A 27,580-nucleotide genomic window follows, 5' to 3' on the forward strand; every position below is an offset into this window, starting at 1 on the left:
GAAATTAACGGTTCCGGTCGCTAAGCTCGCTTGCAGTGCAAACAAAGACAGGCCAATTAAAGTTGTAATTGATGGCAGGCGTGGATCGCGAGTTGCGACCGAGGAACTGTGCCTCCCTTTGCCACCTTCCGACCCATCATAGCCGACTTCATTAGGTACGTTAACTAGATAAGTAGGTTAGAGAACGAGGTAAGTGCGCATGAAATACGTTGCCAGGCATGCCCCTCATGAAAAATTTACGAAGGGCCAAATTTTTACATCATTCGATCTACCGTACTTGAGAAGGCTTTAGAGTGTCAACTCTCTTAATTACAAAAATACCATTTAGGCCAGATGCATAATTAATATTCAAAAACGTCGTTTCCGTAACCAACCGGAGTATAAGTAGAATTATTCTGATAACATACGGTACCTGACCCAAGACAGTTTTTTGGCAACTTTCCAAAGACTTAGGTGAACGTTTGACCTGACAACGATAGATAAACCGACATTACTAGTGTTTAATGATTATTAATTACAATGGACTCCAACACCAGTTATATTATATAGTTCTACCAATATCACAAGGGAGTAGGATTACTATTTCGACCGCAAATTATATTTGTCAGCTTCGATATTACGACGCCATAATGTCTACAACACTCATCCTTTATCGTCTACCCACAGACAATCAATACCTATCTTGGCAAAGAGGCTCGTCGTTATTACCTGCCAAACTATCTCTACGCTACATAGAAATCTTAATTAAACCGCGTAACAATATATATTGCAATATCCTATATCTATTGATCATTTACTATCGGAATAAACCGGAGTTGGCGCAGAGCTTTAGCAAAACTTTACGTACCTGGTAAGTCTACCTACGATAAATTAAAATACGTTTTTATACCTTGGTAAAAAATTAAAGGTTGACAAACTTTCGGCAGACACGGGACGAATAGAAAATGTGGGAACGCAGCTCCGAGCATTGTTGTCAAACATTCATATGCCACTCGACTCACCCATAGCCGGGACATCCGCCGCTACTTCCGCCGCCAAAGATGGAAGATCGGCCGCCTAGTTCGTTGACAGCGCCACGAGCGTCCCCAATACAAAATTAAAAATAAATAAAGGGATTATGAGAGCAGAAATAGCAGCACGGCACACGGATATATATATTCGATATCACAGCACAAGTCTTTATTCATTTTCACGCGCGGCACGGCCGCAGCGGCCGGTGATCCGCGTAAACTTGCGTTCGGTTTGTCTTCAGAGCTATTTTTGATGCAAAAGCGTTGGGACGCCAATGTCTAGAGCATGCATTGAATATGCAATGCCGTCAGCCTTGGGCGTTGTGTGTGAGTAAATCACCTGCGCACATCTAAACGCCGAGCCTAGGCAGCAGGTAAGTAGTCCTTGAATAGTGAGCACTAGCGGCCATATGTGCAGTTAGCGACAGCGAGGACATGTCTTTTATAACTACTTACGTCAGTCGACTTGGTATCTATTCAATTACGTTAAGTTAAATAGAATTGAAATGGAAGAATTGGAGCACCTGATATTTTCTTATGTCGTTACTTATGAAGAAGGAACATTGTATAAATTGTCTGACCCTGTACCTATAAAAAAACTAAGATTTGGTAAAGGTAGAGCTACTATTACAAGATAGAGCTACTATTTACTGTATTGTTACAAAATATAATTTACCAACATCTCTAGCTACATTTTATTAACTCTCCGAATATCGTTATTTTATACGCTCAGTGTTAATCAAGACAGCGTGATGTAGTTAGAATAATAAAATGTAGTTTTTCTCGTATATTTAAAGTATATTTCCTTTCGAAGCATTGTTTGTGTAGAAGGGCTTTATCACTTGTTAAAGCTATAGAGTTGTGCCCATGTTTTGTCTATTGTTCATAAAACTGATAGCCCTTGGGCGAAGCGAAACGCAATGTGGGTATAAGGCTCCCACCAGGTGAATGGGGGTCTGATAAAGATCACGGAGAGGCATGGCTATAGTAATCCAAAAACGATCGTCGTGGAAATCCTAAGGGAAAGCCTTTATTTGACAGCAGTGAAAGTCTGCAAATTGATATTAAGTACTGTCAGGCTTCAGCTTGGCCGTGGTTCTCGCAGATCCAGTGCGGAACGGGAACTTCACACACATGTTTGAATTGGTTCGCAGGTTGTGCAGGTTTCCTCACAATTTGTCCTTCACCGTAAATCTCGTGCTAAATTTCAAAGTAATTTCGCACATGGATTTTTGAAAAACTCAGAGGTAGGTACCATCAGCAAAAGAAGTGGTCTATCAATTTTTAAACAAGTTCCTATCAAATGAATATGTCGCTAAAGTCGAACTTTCAAGTTGACAGACACGTCTATTGGCATTATTGTTTTAAGACGCGCAAACGATTATCAACTTTAGGGTGGTAGACCACATATTTGGCTGATGGTACGAGCCTGTATTTGAGTATCTGCGTCGTACATTATTCTCGTTTATTATGGGTCGACAGTTACAGGTCAAAAATTACGTAATCGCACCCTTCCAATTTATAAATTACCTAAATATTGTTTGTCATCTTAAAACAACGATCCGAAGGAAATACTAAATGCGACATCTTTACTCTACGTAGAGACAAAGTGACGTGTTGTTAGGAAACAGTCAGCAGCTCCGTGAAACAACTGAACAGTCAACAAAAAAAACCACACAAGCTCTTATTCTCTTGAAAATAGAGTCGTGTGTATTTCGTGATGAGCGCTGGCTGCTGTTGTTTTAGCTACTCCTGTTTTACTTCGCCTGTAGCGGAATAATAAGTGAGAAAATTGGCAGCTTGTGTAATATTATTATTTACTGAATATTTATCCTAACTTAATATACTACACATTACCTATAAACTAAAGATAAATCCTGACGAAAAAAAACAAAAATATGTCAAATTAAATAGAATAACAAATTAACAAACCACAAATATCAAAAGAAACCAAACAATGTCAAAGAAAACTTAAAACTATTATTTATAATCTATATAATACAATAATTTATTAAAAACAGTTATACAATAAAAAAAAATTAAAAAAAAAAATGTCAATACAATATTTACTTACATTTATTCTTGTATTGCTAATTGGAATTTTTCTCTATGTTTTCTGTAATGACGTGTTAAATAAAGTGTCATTATACTGTTTCGTATCTACTTAATGGATCTAAAATATATTTGCTTAGAGTTTATAGGTATAATACCTGATTACGCTTCGGAATAGTCGTTAAGTACCTAAATATCGCAAACTGGTGATATGACGCGTCATCGCATAACACCGGATGGACTGAGTTTCGTGGTATAGTCAGCATCAAAAGTAGCGTTTCTTACTTTGTCGTTTTACAGCCACGCGTACTAAACGCCATGCAAAATGGTCAGTGCTAATGCGACAGAGTAAAAAAGTGATCCGCTACTTTTGATGCTGACTGTACCAGGGGGGCTACTACGAAATTCGAAAATCAAAGTTTGAGTTGTACCGTCCCTCTCATTCTCGTATTAAATAATATTAGCGACAGACGAAGTTCTAATTTTGCACTTCGCGCTTCGTATAGGTTGCGGAAAGTTGAGATGGGGCAGCAACACTAACTTTAGATAAAATGTTCAGTTCTTAGTTGTCTACATACTGTTTAATTTTCTTTAAGCATAAAGGATTCATATTCGTAAAAACCGGCCAAGAGCGTGTCGGACACACCCAAAATAGGGTTCCGTAGCCATTACGAAAAACTTAAGTAATATTTTTCAAAGCATTTCGTATTTTATACGGAATCTTCCAAGTTTAGGTATATTTTATACCTTAGGCTGCTATTTACTCTTAAACTACTAATAATTCTCAAACAAACTTAGCCGTTATAGTTTTCCTTGAAAGTTTGATATACTTACTACCATCCTGATTTTTTTCAAATTTTTCCACCCACCGGTTTAGATTTTAGAAGGGGGGGGGGACGCTCAATTTTTATGAAAATTTGCACTTCAAAGTTGAATATTTCGAAAAAAAAACAGTGAATCGAAAAATCGTCTTAGCAAACCCCTAATGGTTTTAAAAGACCTGTCAAACGATACTCCACACTATAGGGTTGGATGGAAAAAAAAATTACCCCACTTTACATCTATGGGAGGTACCCTAAAAAAATTTTTTTATTTTTTTTATTGTACTATTTTGTCGGCGTAGTTTACATATATATATATATATATGTGGGAATGAGGGTGGATTAATGTTAGAATGATTTGATGTAAACGAGCGACCGAATGACTGAAGACTAATGTGAGATGAGACTTAGCGAATGAGTAAAAGAGTGTGAGTTACGATCGGGTGAGCCTACGTGCTAGTTGTCTTTTCTGTTTTCATTTGTTTTTTTTTACGTATTCCATTTAGTTTTTTTTAATAAACTTTTCTACTTTGTGTTTTAAAGTTTGTTTTCCTTCGCACGATCCCACATTTTTGGGGGCTCGTCCGGGATCGGAAGGAGAAATTAAATCGTGGATACGACGACGGACTGGTGTGCTACGTGGTGTAACGAGGCGGTTACATTTTTGTTACGGCGGTTGCCATTTACGACGGGCGACCGAAATAACAGCGACGACGAGTTTCTGCTGGCTTCTGAAGTAAGACGGTGGCTTCTGAGCGGCAAGAAACTGCACATCAGCAAGATGCGAGCAGATAGGATTTACGACGAGGCAGCTAGCGAGGCTCCGAGTGGAGGTGTGGATGAGGCACCGAGACTCAAACTCCGGACGACGACGAATATGACGACGACGACTGCAAGGGCAACGGAAGCGATGATGACGTACGACTGTAGTGAAAGCCTGCAGTATATTGACGACCTAATAAACAAATTTAGCGCGCAAGATGAGACGTTCAGCGTGACTAGATTTATTGAGATCGACGGAAAACGCTGTGATTTTCGGGTGGACGCCATCGCAACGGCTAATTGTTGCTAGGCGTAGTATGACCGGTACCGCGGCACTTTGGTTACGAACAGAGCGGCCGTTTAAGTCGTGGGACGACCTAAAACACGCGCTGAGCAAAGAATTCCGAGATACTGTAAATATTAAGGCGATACACGAGCTGATGGCGGCGCGTAAGAAGAAGAAAGACGAGAGTTGCTTCGACTACCTACTCACGATGCGCGAGTTAGGCAACCGAGGTAAAATGCCAGACGATGTGGCTATTCAATACAGGTCGACGGCATCGAGACCTAGAGGCCAACAAAATTATGTTGCACGGCGTTATCGTATAGTGACCTAAGGGAAAATCAGAATCTACGAAATGATAAAAAACAAGACGTACCTACGCATTCGCTACGAGGTGAGTAAGCAAAAGCCGGCCTAACAGGTTTCCCGAGCTACGAGAAGTGCGACAGCTGTGGAAAGGAGAATAATGCATTCAGTCGTGTCCCAAGATAGAAAAATGTACGAAGTGTTTGCGATGTAACCAATTCGGGCACTATCGGCACACTGTGCAATTGCATCATCGATATCGAGCGAATCAGCTGACGTGAAACATGATGGCGGCGGCGCGGACGGAAATCGAGCGACGAGCTTGTTCATACAAACCGTCGGTAAATTCACTCGAAAGAACGGAACGAAGAATGTCTTCGAACGAGGTGACGGGAACGACATAGACATGGCGGCGAAGATGGCGGCAATGACAAAATCTAGACGTCAGATGTCACACCAATGACGTTGACAGTTGTGACAGCAGCGCAAACATCTGTGATCGAACGCAAGATCGGGATTCTGCCTGTTCTTGTGTTGGCTAACACACGTGTTTAGGTTAGGATTGTTCAGTTCATCAATCTTGAGTGCTCAACTCGCTTTGAGATCTTAAATTTTCTGTTGGTGTTGGTTACTGTAGTAGGTAAGTGTTTGTGAGCGTCTTGTGATGTCGAGTATAGGGGACGAGGAGCCGCCCGATAGGGGCGGGACTCCGTCTCCGCTGACCTGGAATCCTGCTCAAATCCCGGATTCTGCCGCCCGCGCTGTTGCTAAACCTGGTAACAAGCGTCCGGCGACTATCCAACTGGAAAATGCCGACGTGAGTAAAAAGAACACTTCGCCAAGTGCATCGAAGCAACACACATTTGTCCGTCCAGGTTATGAAAACGGGTCGGACCTCAAATATTCTGATGCTGATTCGGGCCCATTTGTTGTCTTGGTATCACATATGGACAGTGACATACGCGGCCTTAAAATGGCCCAGATAATATACAATGGCAAGGTGGCAGGGATTAAAGAAATGAAAAGTGCAGGAAAAAAATAAGCTCAACGTTTATTTTGCCTCCGCTAATGAAGCTAATGCCTTTCTTTCAAATCCCATATTAACTCAACATCATCTCTCAGCTGCAATCCCTAGGTTCCAAGTATCACGCATGGGTGTAGTGCGACAAATCCCACTAGATTGGTCTCTGGAGGATCTCATTGATGCTATAGATTGTCGGAATGAATCAGGTACAGTGATTAAAGCTAGGCGTCTCAACAAAAAAAAAAGTTATTGATGGGAATCCTTCTTGGGATCCAACCCCAACAGTTGTCTTAACATTTTTGGGCCAAAATCTTCCGGAAAAAATATATGTATATAGCATGGCTATCCCAGTGGACAATTATAAACTCCCCACCATTCAGTGCCACAAATGCTGCCGATTTGGCCACATTAAAGATCAGTGTCGCTCTAATCCAAGATGTGCCCGGTGTGCTCAAAATCATCCAGCAACAGACTGCTCTGTGCCTGATTCAGACGTAACATGTCTATTTTGTTCTGGCCCCCATGCTGCCACCGACAGCAGGTGTCCAGAATTCTCTCGACAGAGATCAATAAAAACTGTGATGTCCACTGAAAACATAGGCTATGTAGAAGCCGCTCGGAGATTCCGGCCTGTCCGGACATCTTATGCTGACAAAGCCAAAATGAATTCCACACAAGGTTCTCAACAGCCTCCCTCGTACGAGGATCCCTTATCTTCCCAGATGTCGCACTCCCAGAGTTCTCTGGGCTCTCCATCCCAGCGTCCCCATTCATACACCAAAACTATCACCATGGAGCGCCGTCCTAGACCCCCCCCGGAAAATCTTATGATGCTCAGGCTCACAGAGCTATCACGTTTACCCCACAGTCATCACTCCCCAATGGCTGTGCTCTACTTCACCAAGATAACTCGATGCCAAACGACAATCTGGCCGATCTGATCACCAAAATGTTGATCAACCTTCTCTCTAAATTTTCCGACATCATACCGTACACTGTTTTAGAAACCCTTCAGGGTCACATTAGTGCTGCTATTAACAAAATTATACAAGATGGCCAATCACAACCTAATTCAATGGAACTCTAGGAACATCAAAAATAAAAAACACGAATTAGCATATTTAATTAATACTTTCAACCCAGTCATCTTTGCTATCTCGGAGTCCTGGTTGAGGCCCGGAACTCTTTTTAGAGTTGCTGGCTACAGCTGCCTCCGAGATGATAGGGATGATGGTTGGGCAGGTAGTGCCCTTCTAGTAAGAAGGAACTTCCCTTTCTCCCAGCTCCCTATTCCCCCTCATTCTCCTGGGGTAAATGTTGTGGCAGTTCGTGCTCTCAACATTACCTTTGTTTCAGTGTATATTCCTCATCCTTCCCCGCCCTCCTGCAAGAACTCACCCATATCATATCGACCCTTCCCAGCCCATACATTGTGCAGGGGGACTTCAACTGCCGCCATACTCTGTGGGGATCACCCTGTTGTGACACAGTTTCCTCTCACGTCCTTAACCTAGCAGATGCGATTGATTTATGTATTTTAAATGACGGGTCACCTACCCGTAGAACATCCCCGCCCAGAATTCAAGTGTCCCTGATTTAACCCTCGCATCCCCAAATTTAGTCCATTCCCTTTCTTGGACAGTTACTTCCAATTCCCTTGGAAGTGACCACCTCCCCATTGTCATATCGCTTCTTAACTCATCCATCCCCATTCCTCCTCCTCAAGCTCCTCTTCTAAAATACAGGCTATCCAGCGCAGATTGGAGTAAATTCCGAGAAATTTTGTCTGACAAAGTCAAAGAAATCCCTCCTGTTACAAAAGATAACTTCTTGTCCATATACCCAGATTTTATTGCTGCGCTCCAATTTGCTGCTGACAATTCTATTCCTCTAAAAAATTCTGCCCGTGAGAAAGTTTCCTCCCCAGCATGGTGGGATGCAGAATGTTCCTCTATAGTTAAGGAACGGAAAATGGCCGAGTCTCTTTTTGCGGCAGACCTATCCATGGAGAGATATCTAAATTTCCAACGTATATCAGCTCGTACTAAGAGAATACTCAGTAGCAAAAAGAAACTTGGCTGGCGCTCCTTTTGTGAGTCCTTATCTCCCAGGACGCCTTCAACCCTAGTGTGGAAGAAGATTAAGGCATTCCGTCGCTCGCAGATTGACAACAATGTGAGTTCTAACATTCCCTCCTGGCTCGAAGACTTTGTCGCAAAACTGGCCCCTCCGTTTGTTCCATCTCAGGATGGCCTCGGGGGATACTCCTCCACTTCTTCTCCACCTGATCCAATGAATGAGCCTTTCTCCTATGAGGAGCTCTGTTGTGCCATTGACCACCTTCGGGACTCCGCACCGGGCTTAGATGGTATCCCATATTCCTTTCTGATCCAAGCTCCCAAAAGTGTTAAACAGGTCTTCTTAAATATAGCGAATGAGATTTATCTGACCGGGAACGTCCCAGAGGTCTGGAAATCTCAAATTATAATCCCATTATTAAAAGCTAACAAAGACCCAGCTGATCCAAACTCTCACAGACCCATTGCTCTCTCCTCTGTTCCTGCCAAAATTATGGAGCACTTAATTAAAAACAGGCTGGACTGGATTTTGGAACACAATAATAAACTATCCAACTCTCAATTCGGGTTCAGAAAGGGCTTGGGCACTATAGATAGCCTTAGCGTGCTTACCTCAGACATCCGAATTGCTTTCTCCCGTGGCGAAAATTTGGTTGGCGTCTTCTTGGATGTTAAAGCGGCATATGACAATGTGGATCTTCCAATACTCAGGCAGAAAATGCTCAAGCTGAGTATCCCGGCGAGGATTATTAACATTGTTTGCAATATGTTCATGGGTCGATCCATTTGTGTCCGGCATGGTGGGAAGTTAACCCCTCCTCACTTCGTGTGGAAGGGGCTTCCGCAGGGGTCAGTTCTTAGCCCTCTTCTCTACAGCTTGTATACTGCTGACCTGGACACCTCAGTCAACTGCTTCTGCAAAATTCTCCAATATGCCGACGACATTGCCCTATACACATCTTCAAAATCTGTGACAGAATCTTCCAACTCCCTCAACTCTGCCCTCTACTATCTAGATGCCTGGCTCAGCGACCACGGTCTTTCTCTCTCCCCAGAAAAAAGTAGTGCCGTCGTTTTCACCCGCAAAAGAGCCGTCCCAGATGCAGACATCCTAGTTGACGCACACCCAATTGTAACCCAGGAAAAAGTAAAATTTTTAGGTATTATTTTGGACTCTAAACTATCAGGAATTGATCATCTAAATTACATTTGCCAAAAAGCCGAAAGAAACATTAATATCCTTCGTGCACTATCTGGTGTCAGGTGGGGCTCTCACCCATACAGCCAGAAGCTTCTTTATAATGCGATCATTAGGAGCCATTTTGATTATGGAAGCTTCCTTCTGGAGCCCTGTAGCAAGTTAGCGTTGGCCAAATTAGACAGGATACAGGCTAGATGCCTCAGGATAATTACGGGTGCAATGAAATCCTCCCCAACAAAAGCCCTACAAATTGAATGTCTGGATCCGCCTTACCACCTCCGGAGACAATTTCTGGCAGATCGCTTCTTGCTAAAATCTCTCCAAATTTCATCCCATCCCTTACTTCCCATCGTTGAGTCCCTTTCGCAGTTCGTTTCTTCTTCTCCTTATTGGTCCCATAAAGTCAAACCTCTACTTGTAAACAGCTTCCAAAAAGTAAAAGACCTCCCTGTTCCTCTATTCCAAAGCTATAAAAACCCACTCTATGAAACAGACTACAATAGCTTAGTCTTCCAGCCAAATGTCCTTCTTAGCCTTGGCATTAAAAAAAATCAGATCAATGCTGACTGTAGCTTCAATAGAGAGATCGGAGAAAATTGGTCGGATTACCTTCTATTATTTACCGATGCGTCAAAACTACGGGAGGACGGCCCGGTGGGTGCCGCCGTGTGGATCCCTAAATATAAAATAATTTTAAATTTTAAGCTTTCTCCTGTTAATTCTGTTTTTTCCGGGGAGGCAGTTGCCCTGCTCGAAGCCATCCTTTTTATCCACTCACATAAAATTCCGAAATCCCTCATCCTCTCTGACTCCTTAAGTTGCCTGCAGGATATTGTAAAGCGTCCATTTCACGCTAAGGACAATTTCTGCATCACCCTTCAGATAAAAGAAAGCCTTCACAAATGCCACCTTCAAAACCAAAAGGTAGTTCTTGCTTGGGTCCCGGGTCACAGTGGCATAAAAGGTAACGAAACTGCAGACTTGTGTGCTAAAGAGGCCATTGAATTAGGTTCTGACAAATACAAGCAGTGTTTCCCACGCGATGCGAGAGCGCTCGCTTTACCACAAATGCGTGATGCCTGGAACGCTAACTGGCAGGTTGCTCGCCTTCGTGTAGCCAAACATTATGGGAATCTTCAACCAGAGCTGCCCACTAAGCCGTGGTTCTTCATATCCAGAACAATCCCCAAAAATATCACGTCCACTATTATCCGCTTACGTATGGGACATGTTTGCTCCCCAGTCTTCCTTGCCAAAATACGGGTCCGCGACCATTCCATGTGTGAATGTGGCATGGACGAGGGCACCCTCGAGCACTTGTTCTTTCATTGCTCCAAAATCACCACTCCCTTATATGACCTCCTCCCTCCCCGATTCCCTCGCCCCGTAAACATAAATTTCCTTCTTGCTCTAGCACATACCCGTCTTATAAATGTATTATTTAAGTTTATAAAAATTAACAAACTATATTTGTAGGTAGTTTAACAAAATTTATGTTTGTGTTGTTTATTTTAGGTTCTCATCCGAGTACTGAACACCGAAGCTACCGTACAACGGCCAACCGATAGTGTCTTTTTCAACCTCGACATTGGCGGAATCATCGATAGTATCGATGGAGCTATATTTTTTCTAAAAATTGATTGATTGATTGTTTTTACTTATTTATTTCCACGATTTCTGATTTATATTGTTTCTATCAAGCTTTGTTTGATGTTATTGATGAAAAAATGAGCATGGCATCGACAACACGGGCGTCCGTCTCGCAGATATTGCGCAATAAAGACGACACTGGCGAAGAAGACGATGAACCTAAGAAGAAGTCTCGCGAGGATTGGAGAAAAGCTAAAGAGCTAGAAGAGGCTCGAAAAGCCGGCACAGCACCCGCAGCTGTTGATGAAACAGGTATTTCACAGTATTCTAGCCTACACCTTACCCATGTGTTAAACTACAAATGCGCCTTCACAAATGTAAACTGATTATGTATAACACTGCTAAAGACTAAAGTAACTAAATAGTTAAAAAAGAGCTTTAGGTTCAGCTTCAGAGTTAGATTACTGTGGTAGTCATTTCATGAGTGAACCTTTTTTTTACTTTTTTCTGTTCCATCACGCTAAGGTCCGGGATCATTATCACCTTCAGTTTACAATGTGACACTTGCAATGATGGCTATTGTATTAGTGAGATTTCAAAAGATAGATAGTATTTTTTTTATTAAAGGTTTACATGATTGAAGTTCAAAATGTGAAAGTTTTCGGTTGTGACATGTAAATTAACCATAATGATTGTTTGCGTGTCACAACAAAACTATGGCTACCGGATGGCCAAGTGGCAAGAGAACTTGACTACGAAGCTTGAGGTCTCGGGCTCAATTCCCGGCCGGGGTAATTATATGTATGAATAATATGAATGTTTGTTCTCGGGTCTTGGATGTTTAATATGTATTGAAGTATGTATTTATCTATATAAGTATATTTATCCGTTGCCTAAATAAATACCCAAAGTACAAGCTTTGCTTAGTTTGGGACTAGGTCAATTGGTGTCAGGTTTCCTATGATATTTATTTATTTCCACACAGGCATTTTGTTTAGTTAATTATATGATAAATTATGTATATATATACCAATCAATACTATCACAAGTTTATAAGTAAAATTTTTCATACTGAAGTTACACCTTTTTCATGTCTTAAACAAATTCTTTCAGGCAAGGATATAAACCCACATATTCCACAATACATTTCTTCGGCACCATGGTACTATGGCACAGCGGGCCCAACCCTCAAGCATCAAAGGCCTCAGGAGGACAGAGAAGCAGGGTTCACCAAGCTTGACACTTTTTACAATAAGGGTGTTGATAAGGTTAGTTGTTTTTATATGAATTTGACTTTACCTGCAAATGATTTCTTTGTTTTTCTGCACAAATTCTGTGATTTTTGGGTTAAAAAGTATGCTATGCATTAATCTACATTTTTAAATGTGTGCCAAATTGTATCCTAATCTTTCTAGTTGTTGAGTGAAAGAGTAACATGGTGGTGGTGAATGAGAATATTGGATTCAAATAACAGTTAAGATCATGTGAACAGAATTAAAATTATCCCACTGTGGCTATAGCTTATCTTTTATACCATTTTTTTTAAATATTGATAATTAGACCCCGGGCTTTTGTCGGTGTTTAATACAGCTGTGTTAATTTAAATTTGATAATCAGGCATTCACAATATAAATTACCTATACTTATTTTTTTAAGAAAAACTTACTTATTCCAGACAACAGTTGCAACAAAATTCAGAAAAGGAGCCTGTGAAAATTGTGGTGCAATGACGCATAAGAAGAAGGATTGTTTGGACAGACCAAGAAAAGTAAGGGATGAATTTAGTACCCTGTGGTACTTGTGGTACTTATGGGCACATTTATGTTAAGCTATAATTGAAAGGTTACTTTTAACCGCCAATACATGCCCATATCGCCACCTACACTGAAACTACACTACATTTTGTCTTAAATATAAGACTACGGCGATAGTGGCTGAACATTGGGTGTCATATATCAGACTATGGTGGTCAAATCAAAAGGTTAAATCAAGTGTTAAGTTACTGTTCTGTGTGACATACAAAAGCAGTTTTTTTGCATTAAAATGTATATTATACACATAGGTTACTACTTTTAAATCTAATAGATCTAACCATCTCAAAATAATTATAATAAAACTTTTACTTCTTCTAGATTGGTGCAAAATATACAAATGCAGGGATAGCGGCAGATGAATTCGCCCAGCCCGAACTGAATCTTAGTTATGATGGCAAGAGAGATAGGTGGAATGGGTATGACCCAGCAGAACACAAGGCTATCATCGAAGAGTACCAGAAGATCGAGGAGGCTAAGAGAGAGCTGAGGGCTAAGAAGTTGGAACAGGGTAAGAAATTAAAATGATTTTGTGATTATATCTTCTAATCTTTTCCAGATTTTAAATTAATCTCTCCGAAATCTTTACATCTTTTTCTTTACAAAGTATAAAATAAAGCTACATCCTACTATATACTTATTTCTTTTAAACTAAGCAACGGATTCGTTTGCTAGATAATTATTCGCAGCAGGTTTATATAAATTATACCTATACTAGTGACGCGCCCTGGCTTCGCGTGAGTATAGTTTTTGAAAAATGTGAAGTGCCTTTGATTAGAGACTCTTTTGAAAATTATACCCGTGCGAAGCCGGGGTGGGGCATAGTTAGATACAATGTGTAATTCTAAGTATAAAAAGGCTGGATGAATTAAAATATTTTTATATTTATCGCTTTAGATCCAACAGCAATGGAAGATGAGGATAATGCAGAAGAGGACGAAGACAAATATGTAGATGAAGTGGATATGCCGGGCACAAAGGTATGTCTAATCAAATCAATTATAGATTTAATTTGGCAGTTCTAATTTTAAAATAACATAAATGTTTTTGAATTTCATTTAACTAAAATCAAATGATTAGAAAAAAATCATTCAGCCTCATCAATTATTACGAGTAATAAAGTTTAAGAAAGTAATTCTTGTTGTAGGTGGACTCCAAACAGCGTATCACAGTGCGCAACTTGCGTATCAGAGAGGACACCGCCAAGTATTTGAGGAACTTGGACCCCAATTCCGCGTACTATGACCCCAAAACACGTTCCATGAGGGACAATCCTGATCCGAACGCGGCTGAGTAAGTATAATGCTTTAAATAGAGAACTACGTTAACAGAAACCTACTCTGTGGGTTGATGGCATTGCTAGTTAGGGGCAACCGGTGGATGCAAGTAGCGAGTTGTTCATTGTGGCGTTCTAAGGGTGAGGCCAAAGAGTATTAGTACCAATATAGAAAAAGAATGGCAACTCTATGGTCAAATTTGCATGTATGGTAACAAGCGCTATCTGGTAGCTAGCTGAAGAACTAAATCTGACATAACACACACATGTACATGCACGCACACAAGCTTAACGTCTATAAAGCCCAGTTTAGACCTGTAAAAAAATTGCGCATGTTGCATTACATCGCGAGGCCGGAAAGCAAACGAGTTTATGGTGGTCACTTCACTTGGTCACCCAAGCGGAGCAATGTAATACAACTTTAAGAAAACAGCAAAAAACAGATAAACTTAAAAATCATCCGCGAAAGCCAGACAGCCAACATACAGCGGAAAGATGGCGGACAGACTGAATTTTTCAAGTCCACGTTTGACACATTTGTCAATTTAGTGCTATCATTTTGTCGCCAGAGGCGCTGGCGTGTACGTGAAAAGGTGACGTTTTAAGTGTGCCCCCACTGGGTGAGGCTTTTGTTCAGCAGTGGATAATGTGCGGGGATGTGTTGCGAGGGATGTGTTTTTCATTAGCCAATAGAAAAGCTTCATTAACACATCCTCGCACAGCACATCTCTGGTGAATATAGCTGAGCGGAGCTAGCGTGGCGTCGCGTTTTAATACTATATTTCCGCCTTGGGGTCTCGCCAAACTTCACAACGTTTTAGCCAATCAAAAAAACTCTTTATGTCCACGCAATGAGTGAAAAAGGCGTCGATCAGCTCGGCCTACGCGATACGACGTTTACCGACGGGCAGACGTGTTTTTCGCTCTTATTGCGTGGAAATAAAGCGTTTCTTGGTCGGCTTAAGCCGATCTCGCGTCGATAGGTTAGGGGAGACCTTTAATATGAGTGGGATGTTACCAGGTCGGACTACACGGGGGAGAACTTCGTCCGTTTCACGGGCGACACGCGCTCGCACGCCGCGGCGCAGCTGTTCGCGTGGGAGGCGCGCGCGCGCGGCCTCGACGTGCACCTGCTGGCCGAGCCCACCAAGCTGCAGCTGCTGCAGCGACAGTACCACGACAAGTTCCAGCAGTTCAAGTCACAGGTACCACGACAAGTTCCAGAAGTTCTAGTCACACACAGGTACCACGACAAGTTCCAGAAGTTCTAGTCACAGGTACCACGACAAGTTCCAGAAGTTCTAGTCACAGGTACCACGACAAGTTCCAGCAGTTCAAGTCACAGGTACCACGACAAGTTCTAGCAGTTCAAGTCACAGGTACCACGACAAGTTCCAGCAGTTCTAGTCACAGGTACCACGACAAGTTCCAGCAGTTCTAGTCACAGGTACCACGACAAGTTCCAGCAGTTCAAGTCACAGGTGCTCAGAACTACACCAGTTTAGAAATAAACCCGGGTAACTCACATCTTAAGTCGAGTTTAGCTTGACATTATTGTAGCACTTCATCTAGGAGCTGCAAAAGCCACCCAGCCGCCGCGTCGCGTGCTCCTAGATGAAGGACTACGAATTAGCCCCAAACAGTGGGTCTTACGGTCAAGCGAGTCTTACGGTACTTTCATGTTCATCATTGATATAAAAAACAGGCTTACGTTTGGCCTCAATCTTGCTTGATGGAAGGCGAAGATGAGGCCTAAGATGGTACACGTTTGCCTAGAAGGTGTCCGTTCTCTTTGACCTTAAAAAATGTCCAGATTATAGCGTTCCGGACGAACTGACCTCGACAGAGATCTTATTATCATATCAGCCGTATGATATCCACTGTTGGTGGGACGGCAATTGGAAATCTACGTGGGAAGCCTATGTCCAGTGGCGCCCTTAGGGGGTGGCGAACAGGGCAATCGCCCGGGGCCTCGCTCTTGCAGGGGCCTCGCGCAACAACCCAAGCAAATTTTTAAAAAATATACATTTTTGAACTATATTTTCGCATCACATCACATACTTTTCACGAAGGACAAAGGGCCTCGCAAAGACCTGCCGCCCGGAGCCTCGCAATGGGTAAGGCCGCCGCTGCCTATGTCCAACAGTGGACGTCCTATGGCTGATATAATAATGACACTTTACATCCGGCAGTTGGATTAAAATTCTGGATCATCAATTTCACTAACAACTTCCGCTGTAAGCGCCAATCCCACAAACAACTTTAGTTGTGTTCTGATCACCAATCTTACCTCGCCTACAGTTTCTGGTGTGATCACCAATCCCACCAACATCTTCCGCTGTGATCACCAATCTCACCAATAACTTATGCTACAGGTGAAAGAGTCAGTGCTGGAAAAATACGGCGGGGAGGAGCATTTAAAGGTGCCCCCGCGGGAATTGTTGCTGGCTCAGACAGAGGTGTTCACGCAGTACAACAGGGACGGGACCATCGCCAACGGACCGGAGAAACAGCTTGCCAAGTAAGTCGGCTGCCAGGGCCGGATTAACCATGTTTTTTTTAACCTTTTTTTTTTGCAATGCTTTTATAGTTCATCGAGGGTTAATACCCACTAATATAATAAATGCGAAAGTTTGTAAGTCGATTTGTTTGTCACTTCATCACGTCTAAACCGCTAGACCGATTTTGATTAAATCGGTTTACAGATGGTTTGAGTCCCTGGGAAGGACATATAGACCCGTAGGACTACGTTTTGAGGCTTCAAAAATATTAAAGTTGTTTCTTTTTCGCATATAGCTTCCGGAGCATTTGCCCAACCTAATACAAAAAATTGTGTCATTTTGGGTGCCTGCATAAGTAGAAATTTAGGTATTAGTGTTTTCCATTAGTATTGGACGAAAAAAAAAATTAAAGACGAAAATTTTACTTTCTTATTAATATCTGAGCAGTAACTGATGTACATAGGCATTTTGTGTCATATCCATCCACGGGAATCCTGATTTTTAACCAGTACCTAACATGTCGCCCAACTAACTCTAAAAGAATATTACAGTTTGTTAAAAAGATGTCAGACGTTTTAAAATACTGATATCTGTTATCCAAAATATTTTGTGTCAAATTCATCCACGATATTTATAGATATTTTTTTTTTTTAATACAATACCCTGTAAAACCCACAAAAGAAAATTCAAGTTGTTAGAGTTTACGTGTTTTGATTATTAACGGTGTAAAAAAACACTATTCATAATTTGTGTCATTTTCATCCACGGATTCTCATTATTTGAAAAAAAAAACTACCACGAAACGTACTTCGCGCGAATGGCATAGCGCGGGGAAGTACATCGGGTGGTTGGGCGCCGGCTGACAGCGTTCGTTTGTTTATATTACCCGCGGCTTCGCACGCGTAATCTGACAGTTTAATTGATTCCGAGATTTTACTGAATTCTCATGGGTAATCCCAAAAATTACATCATAGTTATCATTGACTTTGTATTAAAAACAGCTGTGCAAAATTTTATGAATTTAAGTTAAGTTAAGTCTAGCGCTTGTCATTTCGTGATTTTATGCCTATCCCATGGCAATTTTTTACGAGATATAGGTAGCAAAAAAAAAAACTAAAACTTATTAGGTAGGCCTAATAAGTTTTTAGTTTTTTTTTGCTGATTACTTTTGGTTGACTGTAATTTCATTGTTATCTAAACAACACTTCCGCACCAAATTTCAAATCGATGTCATTAATCACTGAGGAGTTCCCTTCTGAGGAGACGCTCCTGGCTGCTTTACCAAGATGTTACTACCAGATACCGGTGTGAAGTAAGCGGCCAAAAGTTAGCGGCCGATTATAACCCAACCCAATTAAGAAGTTTGAGTTATTATTTGCATTTATTTAAGGCTGTATATTGTTAAGCTTATGGATTTTAAACGTGTATATTTTTAGTTTAATTTCTAGTCACAGGCCCGCGACGTCGAAGCTCCCAAGACGATCCCATAGAGCTTATGGGAACGGAAGCAATACCATGCACTCGGTACCGCTCTGCTTTCAGAGCATGACATGAGTTCGTGTGAGCTAACTTTGGGGGCGGCAGACGTGAGCTTGCCTTCGGAATCCAAAAGTTTAATGGTTACTTGACCTGAAATGTAAATTTCAGAATTAAATTATTATTATTATAATTTTTTTTTTTTTAATTTATGACGGTGGAAGCATTCTACACTTCCACTGAACGTAGATTATAGTTAGAGTTTAGTTTTGTAACTAAGGGACCCCATACATCCCTGTATTATTATTATTATTATTTTGTATTTTCTTTTATTTCATTGTATACTGTAGTTTTTTAGTATTTTATTTGTAATTATTTTTATGTTGAAAAAATGACTTTCTGCCAAGTTTCTTGCGGCGCATTCTTCTTGGCAATGATGGTCTTTCCGAAAGCGCTGGTAGTTTAAAAAAAATGACGTGTAAAAGTGCCCATTGCGGCCTATTTACTGAATAAATGATTTTGATTTTTTGATTTTTTTGATTTTTGATTTGTGAGGTCATAAGACTGACAAAAACACATACACACTAGTTGATATATGATACAAACTAGTTTATATTTAGTAGTTAGTATGACACAAACTAGTTTATATTTAGGGACAAGTATTCAACCTGAACGTCTGGTGAAGCAAGAGAATTATTGCCAGCTACACCAGATTAAAACAAGCAGCATATAAAACTTCGAAACTAAAATGAAAAAAAAAAAACACCAAGTTGGAAATGCGAACCTCTTCAGGTCTTTCCATAAAATAACACTGGATATTAAATGCTTTCTACTAAAGCTGCAACTGCTAACTAACCTCAACTAGTCTAGGAGCCACGCCCGATTTAATGAAAGCGGTGTATTTTTTTTTTTGTAATAAAATGAGAAAAACGACATGTTGCAAATAGCAAATACGAACCTCTCCAGTATTTTGTGGCATGTTATTACGCACATTGAGAGCTTTCGATCAACGCTTCAAGTGTCCAGTAACCTCATTTTAGTTTTGAAGAAAAGGTAGAATTAAAGTTAGCGGCCGAAAATAATCACAACAAAAATAAAAAAAAAACATTGATTAGAAAACGTGTTCCTTCCAGATATTTTATTAATACGATTATGAATTTGAAAAGATTTCCATCAAATCTGAAACTGCCCATAACCAAAGCCTAGTACGGGAGTTACGCCCGAATAAAAGTAGGCGGCCGAAAAATTTTGCAGTAATATGACAAAACGACCAACTTGGAAATGCGAACCTCTTTAAGTCTTTCCATATTATAATACGGGATACAAAGCTGCAAGAATTTACTAACCTCATCTAGTTTAGGAGCCACACCCGATTTAAAGAAACTGGCGTAATTTTTTTTTTGTAATAAAATGAGAATAACAACTTGTTAGAAATGCGAACCTCTCCAGTTTTTTCTGGCATATTATTACGCACTACGCCTACTTTTATTCGGGCGTAGCTCCCGTACTAGACGTTGGTTATGGGCAGTTTCGGATTTGATTGAAAGCTTTTTAAATGCATAATCATCTTATTAAAATTTCTGGATGAAACGCGTTTTCAAATTGTTTTTTATTTTTATTTTAGTTTTTTTTTTCGGTCGCTAACTTTAATTCTACCTTTTCTTCAAAACGAAACGAGATTAGTGGACATTTGAAGCGTTCATCGAAAGCTCTCAGCGTGCGTAATAATATGCCAGAAAAAACTGGAGAGGTTCGCATTTCCAACATATTGTTATTCACATTTTATTACAAAAAGAAATACGCCGCTTTTTTAAATCGGGTGTGGCTCCTAAACTAGATAAGGTTACTAAACTCTTGCAGCTTGTATCGAAAGCTTTTAGTATTCAGTATTATAATATGGAAAGATTTAAAGAAGTTCGCATTTCCAAGTTGGTCGTTTTTTCATATTACTGCATACATTTTCGGCCCCCTACTTTTATTCGGGCGTAGCTCCCGTACTAGATGTTGGTTATGGGTAGTTTTGCATTTGATCGAAGCTTTTGAAATGCATAATCATATTTATATATAATATATTTCCAGATATTCATATAATATCTAGGAGGAAGGCGTTTTCCAATCAATGTTTATTTTTATTTTAGTTGTTTTTTTTTCGGCCGCTAAATTTAATTCTACCTTTTCATCAAAATGAAACGAGGTTACTGGACATTTGAAGCGTTGATCAAAAGCTCTCAGCGTGCGTAATAACATGCCACAAAAAACCGGAGAGTTCCCGTTTCCAAATCGGATGTGGCTCCTAGACTAGATGAGGTTAGTTAACAGTTGCAGCTTTTATAGAAAGCTTTTAGTGTCCAGTGTTATTTTATGGAAAGATTTGAAGAGGTTCTCATTTCCATGTTGGTGTTTTTTTTCATATGGTGTAGCTGGCAATAATTTTCTTGCTTCACCAGACGTTTTTGTGTTTTTGTCACTCTTATGAACACACAAATGCAAATAATAACTTAAACTTCTTAATTTGGTTGGGTTATAATCGGCCGCTAACTTTTGGCCGCTAACTTCACACCGGTAGGATTGTTGACGCTAAGCGCTGCTATTTTAGATATGCAGTGACGCGATAGCCAGGTTTTAGAGCTGGGCACACTCCTTGACCATACAAGATATCCATCTTCCTTTAAGTTCGAGTGAGAGAGAAGGGGCTTAGGGGCTAGATTACATCCTACTAATATTATATATGCGAAAGTTTGTATATCTTGATGTTTGTTACTCAATCATGCTTTAACGGCTGGGTAGCATTAGCTGAAGTTTGGGATACTTATAGATATAGATATCGATTTAAATTAACTACATATATGCGTCACGACACGACAGATAAATACAAATCCGACTTTCCACGTCACCACGTCAAATTTCGATCATTAGAATTTTCTAACTTAATGCCAATCAGTTAAAGTTGACATTAGTTTTGTCGAATGTCCTAAATTTAGGTGCTTTCTGCTGTTTGATACTATGAACATACCATTTCTAAATTTTTATATAAAATACAATACAATACAATGACTCTTTATTGTACACCAAAAATAGTAAGCGATACAGAACAGGTACACAGAATGAAAATTACAAGGGTAAACAACAGGCGGCCTTATCGCTTAAGAGCGATCTCTTCCAGGCTTAGAGCAACGCGGGCTTCCTACCGGAAGGGAGCAGCCTTAGCGGTAGATTACCTTAAAATAGTTCTGGCGTTTGTTGCGGGGGAAATGTGCGTACAAATGCAGTTCGGCTTACTTAGATGCAAAAACAAAACTGCCAACTGACTGTAATGACGACGTTAACACATAAATAATCCAACAATACACTAATAATTCGTTTACAGATGACTCCAAACTAACACATTGACAGTAACATCATTAAGCCATCGCTTTATCGCTTATGCGATTTATCGCTTGACCGATCCGAAATTTGTACCGCTAGGACTCGATGTTGGTAAACGAATCCGACAATAATGATAGTCTTTGTTGTTTAAATGTAATTAAATAGCAATAATACGATAACAATTTACTTCCATGTGAAATGTAACACCATAATTTTGCAAGCTTGATGTCCCAGATCTCTTTTTACAGCAGGAAACTGAACAATTCGGTATTTTTAGCACCGCCGCGTTCACTCGCGCTTCTCGATTAGATCTAGTAGTTTGAAATCCGAGCGCGCCTTCTTTTATAAAATTCGTATGCCCAATTGGGCTTGTACTTTGACAGAGGGAACGCGTCGAATGGCTACTCCCTTCCGCCCGGGTTGCTCTAAGCTTCCAGGCAACCTTTTTTATATATAACTATCAGCCTTTTTGGTTCTTAAATGAACGTACCTATTATTTACATACTTCATTATTTGAATAGATACTACATTCAGAGTATGCAAAAAAAGAAAGTTATGCAATTTGTTCATTACGTAGCGGAGATAAAAGTTAGTCAATTCAATACTCATTAGTTATATAATAGGCGAAGTGCATAGTTTAAGGCCAGCGAAAAAAATGAAAGAGTTAAAAACATTGCAGGATCGCTATACTCGACAACAATGTCGCATATAAATTTTATTATTATCAAGTCTCAAACTTGGTCACGGTAATATCTAAGTGGCACAAGTCAGGGCTATTACGAAACTCGAAACTTGAAGTTCGTGTCGTGCGGTCCCTCTGACACTTACAGTATTTAAGTAAACAACTGATACCTACCCATTAGGTATCAGTTATTTTGTTAGAACCTCGGACTTTTTTTAATGTGTGTGAAACAGCTCGTGGTGTTTTCAGAGGAAAAATACACCTGCAGTTTTGATATAAAATTAAATATCGTAATACATTTTGAGAAAATGTTTATATTAGTCTCGGCTGGAATAGCAATTGCTGGCTTTGTATAGTTAAACGGACTCGCAAGTTCGTTCGTTTAATACTCATACTCAGCCAGCAATTGCCTACTTCCATGCGACGACAGTACTTGTATTATCTAATATGAATGCTTCCCATAGATGAAATCGTACCGAACGAACGTGTTTGCGTGCTTATTCCCCCCGTCGCCCCCGCCGCTTGACCGCGCGGCCCGTTTCGACCGCAACCATTTGTTTTTATGTTTTATTCATTTAAATATCGTGGGCGAAAATGACACAAATTTACAATGTCGATTTATCATGCATTTATGATATAAAATATGTGAACTCTAATGACTATAATATTTTTTGAAGCGTTTGTAGGTTAAGAAAACAAAATAATTTAAAATCTTAAAATTGCGTGGTCTAATTTGGCACAACTTTTTTTTATAGGCGTATGTAAGTAATCTGAAATAGGAAATAAATATTTCATAAACTGTAATATTTTTTTTTCACACCATTTTTACATACTGTCCATATAACAGTTTGCACTGGACGAAAATGACACAAATTTGGTTTACATACTCCACAGGCTATCCTAGATATGATGCCATAATTATTTTTAACTTTAAATTTATTTTGCGAGATTTATTCAAATAAAAAAAAACAACCACAAATCTTCAAATTGCTGAAAATGCAGGCAACAAAAATGACACAAAACGCTACAATAAGCTTCATAGGTACGACTGTACCCACAGGCAAAAAATAAGAAACTTTAGAATTCTTGAAACTTAATACCTCAAAATAACGTAGTCCTATCGGCCTAATAGGATACTTTTTGTCCCGGAAAATTTCATAGTTCCAGCGGGATAGTGAAAACCGAATTCTACGCGAACGGAGTCGCGGGTAACAGGCTAGTGTTACATATTACAATATAATTATTATTAAAATTTACAATAATTCACTACAATAGCTAAATCAAAACCAGGCCTAACTTGTTGAGATTTGACTCAAAGTCAAAATATTCAATTTAGGCTATAACAAGCATTTATAAATGTAAAAAAAAAACTTTTATTAAGAAGAATCCGGCAAGAAACTCTTATAGTATCACTTTGTCTAAGAAGCAACTGGTCTGAATAGCACGTGGTCTAAGAAGCAACTGGTCTGAGTAGCAAGTGGTCTAAGAAGCAACTGGTCTGAATAGCACGTGGTCTAAGAAGCAACTGGTCTGAGTAGCAAGTGCTCTATATGGCAAGTAGTCTAAAAAGCAACTGGTCCTAACCTGTTTTTTGTAGAAAACTTGAAAAAAACAGAGATTAGGGTTGAGTTTTGTCAAGGCGCGAAGCGCCTCAGCCACGCGGAATAGGAGCTCCGCCGTCGATTTTGAGTCACAGAATTTCAGCCCACTTGCTATTTAGACCAGTTGCTACTTAGACCAGTTGCTACTTAGACCAGTTGCTTCTTAGACCACTTGCTAATTTTCTGCTAAGACCAGCTGCTTCTTAGACAAAATGATACTAACCCATCGGAACTGTTCTATACAATATTTGTGACAAACTAGCTGGCGCTAGTAACGCGAGATCCGTTTGACATTATAAAAAAAAAACACACACAAATCAAACCAAAATCAAATTTTCAAATTGTCACTTATGGAATTGGTTTACAGTTTGTGATAATTTAGCGACTGAGATGTTGTCATAGTAGTTAGTAAAAGTAAAATTGGTTTTTTGGAATCTTTTTGTATTTTTTATTGACCATCAGTGTTGTAGCGGTATAGCACGCGGTACGGATTACCGAGGACCTGGGTTCGATTCCCAGTGATGGTCTTATTTTTCTGTTTTTTCTGTGCATCTATATTTCAGTTTGTATTTTCAATAGTAGTTAGTCACTCAAGTTTAGGGGCTGTTTCACCATCCATTGATTAGTGTTAACTGGCGGTTAGGTGTGATGCCGTCTCTATTTGTTTTGTTCGAATAGACGGAGACGGCATCACATTTAACCGTCGGTTAACGCTAATCAATGGATGGTGAAACAGCCCCTTAGTGTTGTAATTATTGATGACCAGACCGCTGCAATTCTGTAAAACTAAGATTAAGCATTATTTTGTTTCAGGAGCAAATACGAAGAGGATGTTCTGATCAATAACCACACGTCGGTGTGGGGGTCGTTCTGGCGGGACGGACAGTGGGGGTACAAGTGCTGCCATTCATTCATCAAGGTGAGAATGAACAGATAAAACATCAAACATAATCCATACCAATCCATATCCATACTAATAAATATAAATGCGAAAGTGTGTGTGTTTGTTTGTATGTTTGTCCGTCTTTATATATGATATCGTCTTTATATAGGAGAAATTCGTGCCTGTACTCCTGTCCAGTGGTAGTGTAGGGGTATAGCACGCAGCACGGAATGCTGAGGCCCAGGGTTCGTTTCCCAGCGCTGGTCTCTTTTTCTGGTTTTTCTGTGCATCCATGTCTCAGTTTGTATTTTCGAAATCTATAGTCTATAAAACAGTTCGTAAATGATTTTTTATTCGAAGAATGATACTTACCTTTGAAATATATCAATTAAAACTATCTTATTTCAGATGTCGTATTGCGTTGGCGAGGCGGGCAAGTCTGTGGTGCTGGAAGTGAGGGATGACCCCAAGGCATCAACAAGCGCTGAACTCAAGGAATCACCAAAAAAGGAGAAAGACAAAAAAGGTTCATATAATATTTATAAATTTACGAATTGCCGAAATTTCCGAGATGATAATGATGTGATGAGGTTAATTTACTAACTGGTATAAGAAAGTACCAGAAAAACATGCAATCTTAATGTATTTAGGAGTGAACACATTGATAAAGTATTTTCTTCCACAGGCCTGCAATTTGGAAGCTAATACACATTTATTTAATTGGCAATCTGAATTTAAAATGAACTATAAAACTACTACTAACTACTATAAACTACTACTAAACTACTATTGGTTAAAACCAGGAGTTCCCAAACTGTGTGCGTATTTAGAGCTATATATACGTCTCTTTTCTTTCGTAAGGGCGTTGCAAAACAATTACAACCGCTAAAGGGAGTCGTATTTTTAAAAATATTGAAAACCCTGGATTAATAAACAATTTTATGTATTTTAATTTAATTTACACTATACGCACAACACGAACAGCAACAACAACACAACGACAACAATAAAAAAATCCCTACTATAATATTATAAATGCGAAAGTAACTCTGTCTGTCTGTCTGTCTGTCTGTTACCCTTTCACGTCGAAACCACTGAACCGATTTTGATGAAATTTGGTATATAGGTAGTTTGAACCCCAAGGATCAACATAGGATACCTTTTATTCCGGTAGAGGGCGCCACCGCGCGATAACCTAGATCCGCGCAGACGTAGTCGCGGGCATAAGCTAGTAGAATATAATTTAACAATTTAAGTAACACTGACAAACAACAAACACTAAATAAAGGCGCCGCTACTGCCTTCGTAAGGGCCAGTATAGACAGACGGACTGCATTCCAACTGCAGACTGCCCATACATTTTTCATTGCAGTTCGATTGCAGTCGGCACAACTTAACTCTGAATCGAAATTTATGGGCAGTTGGCGGTTACGTTGCAGATGTAATGCAGTCCGTCTATACTGGCCCTAGTTGTCACATATTGATGAAATGGCAACATTATTATGTATATTGATTTTTATTTTATTTTTGTTTCGTTTGGAAAGATTTATACTAGCTTTTGCCCGCGGCTTCGCCCGCGTGTAATTCGGTTATCGAGAGCTGTTCCCTCGGGAACTGTGCATTTTGCCGGGATAAAAAGTAACCTATGTCACTCTCTGGCCCATAAACTATCTCTATACCAAAGATCACGTGGATCCGTCGCTCCGTTTCGACGTGAAAGACAGACAAACATACAAACAAAGACACTTTCGCATTTATAATATTAGTATGAATATATTTTTTATGTTTTAGAAAAAGCCGATTCATCATCATCCGATTCAAGTTCTAGCAGTTCAGAATCCGAACCCGACATCCGGTCCAAGACGGAGAAGACTAGCAAAAAGAAGAAAAAGAAGTCGAAGAAGAAGAGGAAGAAGGAGAAGAAAGAGAAAAAATCAAAGAAAGATGAAGATAAATTAAAAAAGGTAAATAATAATCATTTACGTTGAGCACATAATATCTTTGTGTAACAAATTCACTAGCCAAGCACACTATTTTCTTCTAAACAGAAAGGCTAGCTAGCTAAAGCTCTAAAAATAAAAATGTTTATTTAAAGTTAAATATATATTTTTTATTTTTATTTTGACAGGCACTGGAAATGGAAGAGAGGCAACAGAAACACGCATCTCACTTATTGTCTATGGATGAAAGGAAACGTCCATACAACAGCATGTACGAAGCCAAAGAGCCCACAGAAGAAGAAATGGAGGCATATAGGATGAAACGTCAAAGAGAAGAGGACCCTATGAGCCAATTTGTGTAGAATTATGTCAAATGTTATTAATAAAATAAAATACTTTTGTAAGGGTCAGTACAGACTGTCTGCATTTAGACCGGAATGTAACTGCCGCCTGCTCATACATTTCAATCGCAGCTAGGGCGAAGGTTTGCTAACTGTTAAATAGTTGTGCGAAATGTAGGGGTAGTCTGCATTTGGTGGCAGCAACCGCAGACCGTCGGTACTGGTCCTTAAGCGTAATTTTTAGTTTTATTTATAATAATAAGAAATAAATAAACAGTTACCAAACCCTTTTCAATTATTGAAATATTTTACATCAGAAAGAAAGTTTTTTTTTTTTTAAATAATTTTATGGTTTTTCTGTTTTGTACAAGAAAGTAAAACTATATTGTTATATTAAACTTCTGTTATTAAATAATTTACAGCCCCAAAACTACCATCACCAAATAGGAGAAAAAATATACACTTAAATGTATGATACAATTTTTTGAATTATAATTAAAGTTTCTTACTCTTTTCTTATACTTACGAAGCGTGAGGGTTCGATTCCCGGCCGAGGCAGATATTTGTATGAATAAT

General features: G+C 39.7%; 1 protein-coding gene across 1 annotated transcript; it reads left to right on the forward strand.

Moving 5' to 3' along the window:
* The first annotated feature begins 5,749 nt into the window (after positions 1–5,749).
* Positions 5,750–27,241, forward strand: LOC141436073 (pre-mRNA-splicing factor Slu7-like). The gene is made up of 13 exons (XM_074098915.1): positions 5,750–5,874; positions 11,053–11,439; positions 12,241–12,395; positions 12,803–12,895; positions 13,260–13,449; positions 13,836–13,918; positions 14,086–14,231; positions 15,236–15,419; positions 16,590–16,735; positions 24,654–24,759; positions 25,132–25,249; positions 26,515–26,687; positions 26,852–27,241. The coding sequence occupies exons 2-13, from the start codon at positions 11,265–11,267 to the stop codon at positions 27,023–27,025; spliced, it is 1,743 nt and encodes a 580-aa protein (XP_073955016.1). The 5' UTR covers positions 5,750–5,874; positions 11,053–11,264; the 3' UTR covers positions 27,026–27,241.
* Positions 27,242–27,580: the final 339 nt, after the last annotated feature.

This window comes from Choristoneura fumiferana, chromosome 16 (genome assembly GCF_025370935.1).
Source record: "Choristoneura fumiferana chromosome 16, NRCan_CFum_1, whole genome shotgun sequence".
Classification (NCBI taxonomy): Eukaryota; Metazoa; Arthropoda; class Insecta; order Lepidoptera; family Tortricidae; genus Choristoneura; species Choristoneura fumiferana.

What these genes read in the sequence shown, in the direction of transcription:
- LOC141436073 (XM_074098915.1), top strand. Translation starts at nt 11,265, where the DNA reads ATGAGCATGGCATCGACAACACGGGCGTCCGTCTCGCAGATATTGCGC. An exon ending in ACAATAAGGGTGTTGATAAG is followed by an intron (nt 12,396 to 12,802) that starts GTTAGTTGTTTT and finishes TACTTATTCCAG; the next exon opens with ACAACAGTTGCAACAAAATT. An exon ending in TCCAGCAGTTCAAGTCACAG is followed by an intron (nt 15,420 to 16,589) that starts GTACCACGACAA and finishes CTTATGCTACAG; the next exon opens with GTGAAAGAGTCAGTGCTGGA.